The sequence below is a fragment of the Microtus oregoni genome, unplaced genomic scaffold (genome assembly GCF_018167655.1).
Source record: "Microtus oregoni isolate MIOR12 unplaced genomic scaffold, Mior012 000004F_ref0000308, whole genome shotgun sequence".
Classification (NCBI taxonomy): domain Eukaryota; kingdom Metazoa; phylum Chordata; class Mammalia; order Rodentia; family Cricetidae; genus Microtus; species Microtus oregoni.
The window spans coordinates 4,540,216-4,553,851 of NW_024543063.1; the positions used below are offsets into that span (position 1 = coordinate 4,540,216).

Sequence of the window (13,636 nt, forward strand, 5' to 3'; positions counted from 1 at the left end):
GAGAAACAGAAGGTACTCAGAATCCTAAATAGTAGAGGGACACTGAAGAGCCATGACACCAAACAGAACACATGACATGTTCAAGACAGAAAGGGGCACAAAAGTTGTTAAGAGTCACCTGTGGAGCTATAGAATAGAGAACCATTGTTGTAGGGGGTCACTGGGCTCAGCTGTTCATATAAACGTATTGGAGGAAAGGCTATCTGTCTGTTTCCCCTTTAGCTGGGATATAGAGGTAAGGTGCCACATGTGCTCTTCTGACATCTTTCTTCAATGTTGAAGCACAAAAATGATGTTGGACAAACCTAGATATGGAGCCTATCCGTGCACAGCACACTTGCCCTGCTTCTTCCTTCCAGAAGACACCCTTCCTGTGACATCCTTCACTTGTTATGGCCTACTTTGAACAGTTTTTTTGTTTTCCAAGTGCACCCTAGCATAGGGACCTGGGTTCCAGTCCATCATGGGCTGCTACCCCTGGACACTTACAACCACTTAGAACTGGGCTTTTACAGTAATGACCTGAGTTCCTGAGGGCCTGGTCACCTTGGTTGAGTCAGCCTTACAGAAACAATACCACTTTCCACCTTTCTTCACCCCCCTCCTTCTTCCCTCCTCTGTATGTGGCAGGAGGCAGAGGGAGGAAGTAAAGGCCCCAGTGTATGGGGGCGTGCAGAGAGAAGAAGAAAGGGCCCCAGTCTTGCTCCCAGACTGCTTGAGCATCTGTGCTCTGGGCCCATCTTTCCACCTCTGCCTCTACTAGTACTTCCTGAAGGTAGTTATCCCCAGTCGCTGTCATCTGTACCCCAGTGCTAACACTTCAGCCGCTCTAGCCAGACTGTACCTTGCATTTTCTTACCGTTTTTCACCCATGTTCTGATCCCCGTGGTCTGTCTCTGCATTCATAGTCCTGTTGCCACCTTTTACCCCTGTGTCCTGCTGGGCAGTGGTAGCCTGTTCTAGAGCTCCTAGGTTGTTCCCAGCTCCAAACACCTAGCTTCCTTGTTATTGTCTCGTGAGTTCTGCCTATCCGTCTGTTGTGACTCCCTAGCAGTCAAAGCCACCTTCTCCAGGGAGTTTCCTCTGCCATTCAAGATACTCTGTCCCTTCTGTCCTTGCCATAGCACTGACCTGAAAGGGTGCAGTCTCCACAAACTTGACATCACATACCCGGTTCACCTCATGTTCCCAGTTAGATTGCATCTGGTATTGGGAAGAGTGGAGTGCAGGAAAGATACGCTGCCACTTCCCCCACCCAGAGCCAGTTTTTGTTGAAGCCTGCTTGCCGAGTCTTTCCCATCAGCTGGGGAGAGGCTTGACAGCTCACTAAGTTGACATGGGCTTCCCTAGCTTTTTTGAGGCCGTTTACAGTATGCTGATCTGCATGTGTACAGTATGGCATGATTTCAGCCATGCCAGTTAACATGTCTGGGACTTCATTCAGTCGCCCTGTTGTATGTATGTGCATACTCAGGATGCTTAAGGTACAGGACAGATGCTACTGTTACCATACTATGTCCCACAGACCTCACCCATCCTGTAAGGAGCAGTGCCCTGTGGCCAGTGTCTCTCTGCCTTCCACCTCTGCCCTTGTGTCTTAGGGCTTTAGGAATAAGATCTCTAACTGGCTAGGCTTTCAAAACGAAACTGGAAAAATCTTGCCTACACGGCCATGTGGTACCTTCATAAAAGTTTGCTGGGGAGCTTGGCACATGTTTCTGACAGGGCACCACCAGCACTGCTTCCCACAGATTGATGGTATACATCCTGAAGGTCCTTCCAGTGTGGGGCATCCCTAAGCTTTCAGAAGGCAGCTTCTGAGAACTTCTCTCTGGGCCCTCCTAGTTCTGCCCTAGCTTCTGAGCATGGGGTACTGGATTTCTGCCTCTGTTGCCCTTCTCCATCCTGACAGGCGGCATCTGGGGAGGCTGTTGCTCTCAACAGCTGTGGCTGTGTGACTGACACTGGCCTCTCTCTTCACTTCTACTCCCCTCTGCAAAAGGAGCTGCAACCTGCAGCCTGTCTTAGTCCTGGCACTGTCCTGGCACACAGAATCCCTGCATAAACACTGAACACCTAGTACCTGGCTTCAGGCCACTTTAACCTTAACTCCAGGCATCACTTCCTGTGCATCTGAAATGATGCTGGGGTCCTTGTGGTGTGGGTAAATGATACTTGCCGGCCCTTGGTCACATAAGTTCTTGGTACAGCATTCCTGTCCTGTGATGTATGGAGGAGCGTCTTCTAGTCACGTGACTGTCCTAACTTCCTTTGTCTCCCCTGTGTTGCAGATGATCTCCAAACCCAGCGAACCACCCCGGCAGCCTGAGAGCCACCCTGAAGAGACGGAAGAGGAACTCCGTGAACACCAGGCCTTGCTGGATGAGCCCTACCTAGACCGACTCCCTGGGCAAAAGGAACCTTCCCTAGCTGGTGTCCAGGTGAAGCAGGAGCCCATTGAGAGTGAGGAGGAAGAGGTGGAGCCTACTCGAGACACGGAACCCAGCCAGCGCTCAGCCACTGAGCAAGAGCTGCTCTTCAGACAGGTGTGGAATGAGAGCAGGCAGCTGACTCAGCTTCTCCTTCTGTCCACTGAATCAAAGACACTTACTGTTCTGCCTTCATGGGCGGTGGGGTGTGTTTCCTGAACACTTCCATGTACGTCTCTGAAAGGCATTCATGTACCTTCTGGAGCGTATGGGCCACACAAAATTATAGGCGGCTGTCGATTGTTTTTTTTTTTTTAATAAAAAAAAAAAAAACAAAAAAAAACCAAAAAAACAAGCATTGGTGGGATTCAGCCTAACCAGTAAAACTGGAATGGGAGGTTGAAGTGTTAATGAAAAAGGAGCTGGGTGTAGTGGTGTATGTATGCCTTTAATCCTAGGACTGGAGAGTCAGAGTCAGACAGATATGTGAGTTTAAGGCTAGCCTGGTCTACATAGTGAGACCATGTCTCACAAACAAATAAAAGAGTCAGGGTCTGCTCAGCAGAGAGGACAGTGAGGTCTGGGACACAGTACAGAATAGCAGACTGCCAGAGATAGAAGATGCTCAGTGAGTGACTATTGATTTGCAGTGAAAGATAAACTGGCACTTGTCTAGAAAGACTAGGGACATTTGGACAGGACATGGGAAGCCGTGGATTAGAAGCCACAGAACCCTCAGGCTGCTTTTGCCTCAAGAGTGATAGGTATGCCAGGGGATCCAGAGTCATGGACTCTAGTTGTATTCACAAGAAGCAGTACTTGATGCCTGGTTACTATTCTAGGGCATATGCCCCTGCTTGCTGGACTTCAGGATTCTCCCAGCCAAGCCCCTTCTTAGTCCCATGGCTCTCTAGCTAAGGCAGCCACCAATGCTTCGCCGTAACATTTGGTAATGCCAGAAAAGCAAGGTTCCTTCAGCAGACACCTATTAACTTCCATTCTCATAAGGTCCTTGGAACAAGGAGATAGCACCCACAGCATGAGGGTGGCTTAGATTCTCCTGAATGTCTACTTTGGGAATCGGTCTCGTAGTCTGTCCCCAGCACCCAGCTCTGGTACTTTTCTCTGTCTTGGGCATGGGTGACCTGTTTGGTTCTGGGAATACTTAGCTCCCATCATATAACCACCACTCTTTAAAGTCTAATAGAATTAAAAGGGTGAGAATACCATGGGTCTTATGAGCCAGGAACCCAGGAAAATCAGTGGCTAGGACTGTCCACTGCTCCAAGCTGATGAACAGAAAGGGACTTGGGGACATGTTTGTCATGTTTGAAGTAGACCCTTAGAGGAAGCCAATACCTACTTGCCGTCGTTGAAACCAGTATTCTTTTACCACACAGATTAAGTCAGGGTATTTCAGTAGCTGCTTTGGGGACTGGTCTCTTTTAGACACCAGATGATCCAAGCATGAGACAGTCCTTAGGATCCTTACTTCCTGTGTTCTCTGGAGAACCAATGAAACTCCTTCATGGGACCTTGGACACAGAGTAGTTTGTGGAAATGCACAGAGGGGACGTTAACTCCTTAATGGTCTGATGTGAGCTAGGGAGGCCGTGGGCCTTCCACTTCTGTGTGGGTATTTCTGGCCTCCCTACTGTGGCCCTCATGTCTGCAGCTCCCCTTCTGTCTGCTGAAGGCTTTACATCTAGGTAAAGTTCCCATCCTCTGCTCACAGCCCAGGGCTGTGCCCTGCTTCTCAAGAGTTGGTATTTTCAATGCCATAAGATCTGTCCATCAAATTGGACTTGGGGCGAGGTTTGTGGGGGTGGTGGGAGTTGGACTTCCTTTTTAACATGCTGCAGTGGCATGGGATGGCATGGTTTTCTTTTTCATCTGTTTCAGGGCCCTAGAAAGTGACTTCCTCTGTTCACTACAGAAGGAGCAGCCTCTGGGCAGGTCAACTTTGGGAATCTCATCTTTGACTCACTCCCCACAGCTGGTTCACTTCCCACTGGACATGTACCTCAGCCAGTCCCCAGAGTCCCCATCAGGGTTCACATCCCTCGGGTAGCAAATCCCCTGAGTGGTGATCCCACACTTTACAGCTACCCTTGTCAACCCAGTCCTCTCTCCTGGGCACCTGAGCCCTTAGCATGTCTCATTATGTCATCTCCCCCACCCTAGTTCTGGCCTTCCTAGCTTGAGAATGCTAGAGTGGTTTGAGGCCAAGGCAAGGAACACATCAGACATTATAGAGCTGGCCCTTCTGTACCTGCCTGTGCTCTCTAGCTGAGTTTGGCTCACAGAAGAAGAACCTGTGGAGGGGTGGCAGTATGTCTTCACTGTCCCATTTTCACTATGGTCAGAGTGACTCCCCTAGCCGAGGACCTGAACCCTGTCTAAATATCAGCCCCTCCACCACTGCTCACCTTCTCTTTAGAGAACACTTCCCAAGCCCCACCTGGACCACACCTCCCTGTAGGTCTTTGAGATGGCAAGTCCCCTCATCCTCTTAAGCATGGCCAGTGTGCCAAGTGCATTCTCTTGTGATCCCACTCAGATCATAGCCCATGGTTAGGAGGCATGCATCCATGGTTAGTTGTCCAACAGTGCGGAGGCCTGTCATTGGCTAGGGGTGACTGAGTAATAAGTGTCACAGACTGGTGGGAAATGTTCTGCCGCTAATGGCCCTCTATCTTGCCCCACAGCAAGCTCTCCTGCTGGAGCAACAGAGGATCCACCAGCTAAGGAACTACCAGGCATCAATGGAGGCTGCTGGCATCCCTGTGTCATTCGGCAGCCACAGACCTCTGTCCCGGGCTCAGTCCTCCCCAGCATCTGCCACCTTCCCCATGTCAGTCCAGGAGCCCCCCTCCAAACCAAGGTTCACCACAGGTAACTTGTAGCCTCTTGCTGGTAGGGGGAAGCAAGAGGACAGGGGCAGTCTGGGAGTATGGAGCAAGCCACTGATGAGGCTAAGGGAGCAGCCTACAGTTGAATCTGGGAAGAACCCAGACCACACTGTCCAGAGACAAGCAGCCAGCGCCATGCCAGGCCTAAGAACCCCACTCAGTCATGGGAGCACACTACAGTGCTGTGATTCTGGGGCTGGCCACAAGCTCAGAAAACCACCTTCTCTTTTCCTGCAGAAAGCAGTCCCACCTGTGCCAGCGCAGAGCTTCCCAGCGTCCCATTCTTAGCAGCAGTAGCAGTGTTGGTCTTCTGCAAGTGTCCCCTAAACCAAACCCAGATGGCAGCATTGCCCCAAGGCTCCAGTGACACCCTGTACAGTGCTTAGTGAAAAGCTCTGCTAGAGCAGAACACAGCAAGATCTGGGACTAACTGGGCCTCTCTCATCTCTGGCATTGCACCTGCCCTGTGGGTTGGAAATAGTGTCTTGCTGGCACCTTAGCAAAAGGTCCAGAGGTCCGGAACAAACTAAGCAGAAGTGTGGACCACAGTTTCATAGAGGCAGGGACAGAAAACTATCTCCACAAGATAGCCACACCACCTCTTCCAGTAGCTTCCTGTAATGACAAACAGGGAAGCTAGGATGGTTCTTCATAGTGTTTTGATTTAACATTTCTTTCTAATGAAGAAAAGTTATGTAAATACAGAATGGCTTTATCCTTCACAGGTCTTACAAAATGTCTTCCTGCAGTACACTGCAAATACAGCCAAGTTCTTTTCTTAGAAGGAAATTTCCTGTTAAGGGAAACATTTCAGTAGTAATACATAGAAATTAAAATTACTTCAAAAAAATTAAAACTGCATTTCATAAAACCCACCAAGTTTTCAGTCCATGAGCTGAAATTAATATGTCCTCAAAGGACTGCAGCTCAGATAAGGGAAACTCTGTCATGAAACCTTGGTGGCAACTTGCATGTAAACAGTGTTTATTGGCTAGTGGCTAGTCAGAAGAGACCTTCCTATCTGTGCCATTCTGTGAAGCCACTCGTGACTGATAGACTTCTGTGGTCCGCAGCTTCTGAGCTGTGTTCATATACTTGCTCATGTCAGATAGGCATGTTTATGTATCTCACATATGGAACCCAGCTCCCTTTGTATTCTTATGTCCATCTTGAGTGAGCCCACACATGCCACCATTTCCCTGTGTCCAGCTGCTCTGGACCTTATCTGGTGGCAAACCACAAAACTTATGCTGGCCTGGACCAGCCTGGACCATGTGGTAACCTTGGGCAATGTCTACCCAACAGACTTGCTAAATGCAGAGCCTAGTCAATGACCAGGCAGATGGCCTCGAAGGGCCAACACCTGTCATTACTAGAATTCAGCATAGCCCAAGGACTACCAGACCCCGATCCCTTCTCACCTTTTATTCCGTAACTTGGCCCAATCCCAATGATGCAGCCATAGTTTTTCTAAGCTACAGTGTTGCACAATGCTGGGTCTCTCATTCTGCTTGTATCTAGATCCTCTAGTTCCCACTTGAAAAGGAGATAGGGTAAACTTGAACCAAGAACCAATTCTCCTCCTGGGAATTCTTCTGCTGTCCAGGGCTGCCTTCTGGCATTGACTGACTCAGCCCTGGGCACTGCTCTGACTTCAGCTCTGCTCCACTGCAGGCCTTGTGTATGACACACTGATGTTGAAGCATCAGTGCACCTGTGGGAACACCAACAGCCACCCGGAGCATGCTGGGAGGATTCAGAGCATCTGGTCCCGCCTGCAGGAGACTGGTCTCCGTGGCAAGTGTGAGGTATGGGGGTCTATCTAAGGTGATAGAGAAACATCTACTGCCTTTCTTGCTCCTGGACATGGCTTCCAGCCTGCTCTATTCACAGTGTCTGCCTGTTTTCATGTTACAGTGATGGAGAAAATCCGAGAAACATTGCCTATGTTTCCTCATCCCCATCCATACTATCTATGGCTTCTGAGAAGCCCATCTCAGCACCTTTGCTGTTGTTGTGATAGAATACCTGAGTCTTCTGCTTTAATAAAGCAGAGAGGTCTGTTTACCACCTCACAGTTCTGGTCGCTGGAGGTTCCAAACCAAGGTACCAGCATCTCACGAAAGTGCCTTGACTAAACCACAACTTGACAGAGAAGCAGAAAAGAGACTGCTGTGTAGGCCGGCCTTTCTCTGTGACAACTTGTTCATTTGAGAACTAATTTAGTCATAAAGGCCTGAACCTTTATCACTTCTAAGGGTGAAGTCCCTGTTTCCCAGTTACCTCCTGTCAGAACCACCTCTTGCTGGACCCACAGTACCAACACTACCAGATTGGGTGCGTAGCTTCCTTTCCATGAACCTTTGGGGCTTCCCATGGCAGAGTCCAAACTGTTTTCCTAAGATTCTGTATCTTCTACAAAGAAGCTAGCACCATGGGCTGTGCTCCTCAAACCCACAGTGCCAGGCTGCTTCCCCATGGCTGTCTCTGCCTTCTTCCTAGTTACTTTTCAGCATGCTCCTTTGACTGGCCAGTGTGTACATCCATACTTCTGCAGTTCAAGACTTGGGGAAGATGAGCCTACTTGTCCCGTTAGTCCTATCAGCTACATCAGAAAGCCTCTCTGAGGACATGTGGAAAGCTTTGGACCTTTTCTTCCTCAAATGTTAGGTTCTGCAAGGCAGTGGCCAGCGTGGAAAGCACCTTCTCCCCCCACCACCACCCTCCCTCTGTCCCCCAACCCCATTAGCTTTGCCTCTGGTTCCTTTATGCCAGCCCCAGGGATCTGTGTAGGAAGGCTCTAATAGGGTTGTCTCTCTAGGTGTGGTCCTCAGTTTTCCTAGATGCCATGCTTGCTCTCAGAAGGTCTCCCTATCTGCCAGTGGGGTTCAGGTTTACCCCACATTTGGCCACAACAGAGCTGGTCACATACAGTATGGCTCTGGCCAAGATCATGTTGAGCCTCTCCTGGTTCTCCACACGTGGCTCAGCAGGATGCAGTCCCAGGTCCTGTGCACTCAGGAGTCCTAAGCTGAGGAAGAAGGATAAACTTGTGTAGGGCAGGGCTCTGCTCCTGGGAGCTGGTAGACTCAGGTGGGCCTTCCCATCTGTGCAGTAGGACTAGCATCACCCACAGGATTGCCTTCAGTACCTGCCAAGGGAATCTGCTATGGCCTCTCTTCAACTTGAAAAACCCCTCCATGTCATTCCCCCAGATTGTCCTGCACATCAGCATAGGATAGGGCACAAGGAGGCTCAGAGGCACTAGCAGGAGCCTCGTGGAGCAGCAGTTACTTGTTTCCTCTCTGTGAGCCCAACCGCCCTCCTGTATGCTCTGCAGTATTCATTTACATCATCCCAGGGCTCACGGGTCCCCAGTGTCCCTTACCTCTCAAATTGTGCCTCACTTTTGGGAACAAACCAATATCAAGCTCACACCTGCTCCTGATGGCCCTCTGTGTGGGAAATGAACATTGAGGGGTGAGGTGAGGCGCCACAGGCACCTGTTTGGGAATCTATCCAGAATGCTATGCCACTGGGGGGCAGCATTGACCTGTGTACACAAGCCCTGAGAAAAAGCCTCTTTCCTCTCTGCTCCAGCTGGCCTTGCATCCTGCCATCCTGCCCATCCAGATGCTGCCCTGAGGCATCCTTCAGTTGCCAGCATTCACCGATGTCTTGCCCCCTCCCAGGAAAGTATATTCAGGCACAACTGTGAGACAGATTCTCAGCTAAGAAAGCAAGTAGAGCTGGGCTGGTTTGAGAGTATAAATATCTGAGAAAGCAGGATAGCCACCCACCTCACCTTCCGTTGGACTGTCATGGAGATGTGAGAGATATTCGCCATATCTGGGCCGCTGGCAGAGGATTCTTAGATGTCAGTCTATGAAGTCAGAGCAGAGTTAGCAGGAGCCTCAGGAGATACCGGTAGGCTAGGACAAGATAGGGCTTAGAACCATTGGCAACAGTAAAAGCACTGACCAGCTTCCTAAGTGTAAGTACTGTAATCCCAAGCATGGGAAGCTTACCTTGTCAGCTCTTTGTTGTACAGAGGAGCTGTTCCTTAATTCAGCCCAAGAAAGCAAGCTTGCATTCACACCAGGTCTCCATTGTCTGGCTTGTAACCTGAGTCCTAGGCCCTTGTCATTAGAGTTGATATCCAACACAGAAGTCAAGTAGATGATGCTATGATATCCCATAGACTCCCAACCACTGACTCTGAAAGTAGAGCTTGGACTGTACCTCACTCTGGAGGGCCTGTGGGTGGTCTCACCCCATGAGTGGTCTGAACTAGAGAGAGGTCTTCTCTGTAGGCCCAGGCCCCTCTGCCAACCTGCAGAACCAGGGCCATACCATATTTAGGTTCTTCACCATGTAGGTCAGCGCCTGCTGGACCAGACAAGTGGTCAGGAAGGGGAAAGCAGATCTGTTGTCAACAGCTTGTTGAGTGATGAGGACTTTCCTTTGCTGACCTCCAAGGAGCACTTTACCTATAAAATATTTGTGTTTCATAACCCCCCGGCCAGCTAGGTTAAGTGATTAACTCAACTGAAGGGCAGGCATTCATCTGCTAGTGTCTAGAGATTTGAAGGTAGCCCAGAGTAGATGTGGTGATCTTACAATCTGCAGAGGAGCACAACACTCCTAAGCACCTCCCAGTGTAAGCACAGATTCCAGTGTGTCAGCCGTGGGCAAGAGCGGGCCACAGAGAGCTGCTGTTGAGGGACACTAGAGCAATGTCTTGAGTCCTTTGAGAATGAGCTCAGGCAGCTTGCCTCACCTCTGATACTTCTTGCTGTTTTAAGCCCAGACCCTGGTTCCAGAAAGCAAAGTAATAATTTGTTGAAAATCGTATGTGTGATAGTGAAGGGTAGCATGTTGAAAACTAGAATCATTTTTAAATGTTTTTCAAAGCTATGATTAAAAGGCAAGCCACCTAAAATACTTTTAAAGATTGTGTTAGGAACTGTTTTGTTTCTGATTTTCAATAATCTAATAATTATATGCCCATCATCATAACCGAACTGTATTCCCTCTGGCGCAGTAGCCTTGCTGAAGTAGAAATTGTCCTGACATATTTGTTCTTACCTTATGTCCCTACAGTGCATCCGTGGACGCAAAGCTACATTGGAAGAGCTGCAGACAGTGCACTCGGAGGCCCACACACTCCTTTATGGCACAAACCCTCTCAACAGACAGAAACTGGACAGTAAGAAACTTCTAGGTACTCGAGACCTTCCTTACATCCCTACCAGGCTTGATCTCCTGCAAGTGATGTTTCTACCCCTTGACCCCTGTAGCTGGGGCTACTGTGTGGCTGACCAGGACAGGAAGGCTGGACCTACAGTCCATTCTGGAAGCTGCTCAGGACTGTGTGAGAGCAGGAGTGTACAGTCTTTGTCCTGTTTGCAGTTTTTTTCTTAAATCTCTTAGGAAGAGGCTGAGAGGACAGGGAGAGCCCCAGGCTTGGCCATGTTCTGACTAGCAGAAATCTACTCTACCTCACCACCAGGGTCTTTATCCAATAAAAAGTAGGATTTGACAAGCTGTGGGACCTACATTGCATATATGGTTTACCCCAGAGAACCCAGCAGCTTTGTGGTGACTTTTGCAGTGATCCAAGACGACAGACAGTAGGGATAGATAGGACAGAGCTAGGGTTAGTGCTTTCTGCCTTGGGACTCTGAGTTCAGGTCATGGTTCAACAATGGGGGTTCTTGAGATGCCCAAAGTCCATCTCCCACCTGCAGTCCCCAAATGGGCCCCATGTGTGCTCACCTTCACCCTCAGAAAACAGGGGACTCCCCCTGCAGGAACTTGGCCAGTTCAAAGTACTCTAACAGTGAGAGTTCCCAGAAAATAGTATCCTCATGTTTACAGAGCTATTGCCCATCCGAAGCTGCCAGTGTAGGCTCCACATGAGGTCAGGAACAGACAGGACAGTGCTTGCCAGGCAGCTAGAGACTAAGGCTGTACTTAGTGTCCTCGAATTGGGAAGATACTATGAACAAAGGTGAAGGAAGAAGTGTAGGTCACTTGAACACTAGTCCCTAGCTTGTGGCCCGCACTACTCCACTAAAGCCTACTTGTGCATGGATTTCTTTCTTTGTTAGGACGCTTTCCCCACACACTATACACATCCCCGTGCCCCAGCAGCCATGCTAGTGACTGACTCTGTTGCTGTACCCTGTGTCTTTGTGGTGGCCATGTGAGGTCCTCACTTGGTGTTCTTTCCCTCCTGGCTAAGCTTTGCCCTTTCACACTGTGGGAGGTACCTAGTCTGTCACTGCCTAACCCCTCAAGACCCCTGTTTAAGCTTCTACAGGGTCCTAACAACAGATCTTCACAAACATCCTTGGCCAAAGTATTTGAGACATAGTAATACCAGTTACCCCAAGTTCTGTTAAAGTAGCCCTAGTTAGATTTGTAAATACTACTTTGATTTTCTTTCCTTTTTAAATCCAATCCACACATTTCTCTTTCATGTACAAAGACCCTTTATAGTTCTTCCCTGAAGTGAATTGCCGTTGTGGTGGGCAGTCACCTTCCCTAGAAGCAAGGGGACACCTAACAGTCATGATGAAGAAAGGTCCGGCTTGGGTCAGCTGTAAAGCTGTCAAGGCAGACCTCCGAAAGACTGGCTGCTGCAGAGTGTGCGTTGTCTGTCCATCCACATGCTGAAACATCAACTGGCACTCTGCTGGGAGCAGACCAGAGGGCTAGACTTCAGGAGTGTTTTTGCAACCTGACTCAGTGGTTATGACCTCAAACTGCCAACAGGTAGAGTCAGGCTGTGGCCTAAGCTGGGGTGAAAGATACTCAATCTAGAACAGGGGACCCTTGGATACAGCTTGTGATGGACATAAAAGCTCTTGTCATGAGCATCATGCCCTGCCTCCTATTCAAGTGTGCTTTCTGTGCATAATATCTGATAACGTTCCTTTTTCCCTCTTCACTGGCTGGAAATGAGCATGAAAATATTTCAGTGATTGACATCTGGAATGTACATGGCATTGGCTCTAGTTTCAAAGGGAAATGCACTTTCATAGCCTTCGCCACCACATAATCAATGTGAATTTACTGAAGAAAGTCTCAGGTTCCTTTCTTGACATTGCACTGTCATACCTTTGTTAGAATGAGGGGTAATAATGAAAGTGCTGTCTCTTCATGCCTGGCTGATTCCGACTTTAGATGCCAGGTGCCCTGTGCAATGGCTTCAGTCTGTGATACAGACCCATAATGGCTGCAGTTGAACAGTACACAGTGAGCAGGTGCAGTGTGGCTTGTAGTCCACATCCTTCCTTCCCAGCCTTTTCCCAAAGGCCCAGACTTTCCCTACCTACCCTATCCCCATTCCCTGAATGGATGTCATCTCTGGAAAGGATAGCTACCATTTAAGACACTGATTTGACATGTTGCTTCCCTATATAACTCCCCTACATATCTGCCCAAGATTTCACTCTGCTGCAAGAACCTGTGTATGCAAAGTTTAGAGCATTTTTACCTGCTGCCCACCTGTCACTGAAGGAAAGATGTATTTAATCTCCCTGTTCTGCCTCCCTTATTTGTATGTGCAAATAAGGACCAAGCCCTGGACCTATGCTATGAATGCTTAGCTGTTTGAGGCAGAAAGGCAGGGGTGATAAGAAGGTGGCCTCGGTAGGACCCAAGAGTCCTAGCCTTCAAGAAACAGTAGGAAATGGAGGCCATAACAGTGCTGTTTCCTCAGCATGAATTGGGAGGACTGATAGTGGCAAGGAATATGCAGGTGTGGCCTTATTCCTGCATTGCCCATAGTGGCCCAGTACCCCCGAGTAACAGGCCAGGAATGGGCTAATTTACTGAGATCCATACTTGGACCTTCAGCCAGACATGTAGATACATAGAACCTTTCCTAACTCCAAGATCTTCCAGCACTTAATGGAAGAGGTTTTGTGCTTTAGCAGGAATACTATCAGGTATACACAAGCTTCCCTGCCCACAGGTTCTCAAGGCAGCATGATGTCTGGATTGTGCAGGTCTCCTGGGAGGCCCACCCCCCCTCCTGTGGCTGTCTAACCATGAAAGCCTGCTCCCTCTCAGGCTCTGGCAGAGCCACTCTCCTTGTACTTTTTGCCTAGTGGTGGAGCCTTACAGGGGAGCCAGTGGGACAAGAACCATCTTGTCCTGGGATCCACAGCACGCTCTAAGGACTATGCACTCACGGATCCAGTGCTACCCTGATCTGACCCTCATCTTCTCCCCACAGGCTCGCTGACCTCCGTGTTTGTCAGGCTCCCTTGTGGTGGTGTTGGG

General features: G+C 49.2%; 1 protein-coding gene across 9 annotated transcripts in view; it reads left to right on the forward strand.

The window, feature by feature from the left end:
- The window catches only part of Hdac4 (histone deacetylase 4), a 257,499-nt gene that overhangs the window by 212,350 nt on the left and 31,513 nt on the right, over window positions 1-13,636 (forward strand). For 7 of the 9 annotated variants that reach the window (XM_041649679.1, XM_041649678.1, XM_041649680.1 and 4 more), the window contains 5 exons: window positions 2,292-2,546; window positions 5,138-5,324; window positions 7,016-7,149; window positions 10,445-10,565; window positions 13,590-13,636. In XM_041649679.1, the coding sequence (XP_041505613.1) occupies window positions 2,292-2,546; window positions 5,138-5,324; window positions 7,016-7,149; window positions 10,445-10,565; window positions 13,590-13,636 (744 nt within the window). The remainder of the gene's footprint in view (window positions 1-2,291; window positions 2,547-5,137; window positions 5,325-7,015; window positions 7,150-10,444; window positions 10,566-13,589) is intronic. The other 2 variants (XM_041649681.1, XM_041649682.1) reach the window with 1 other exon arrangement.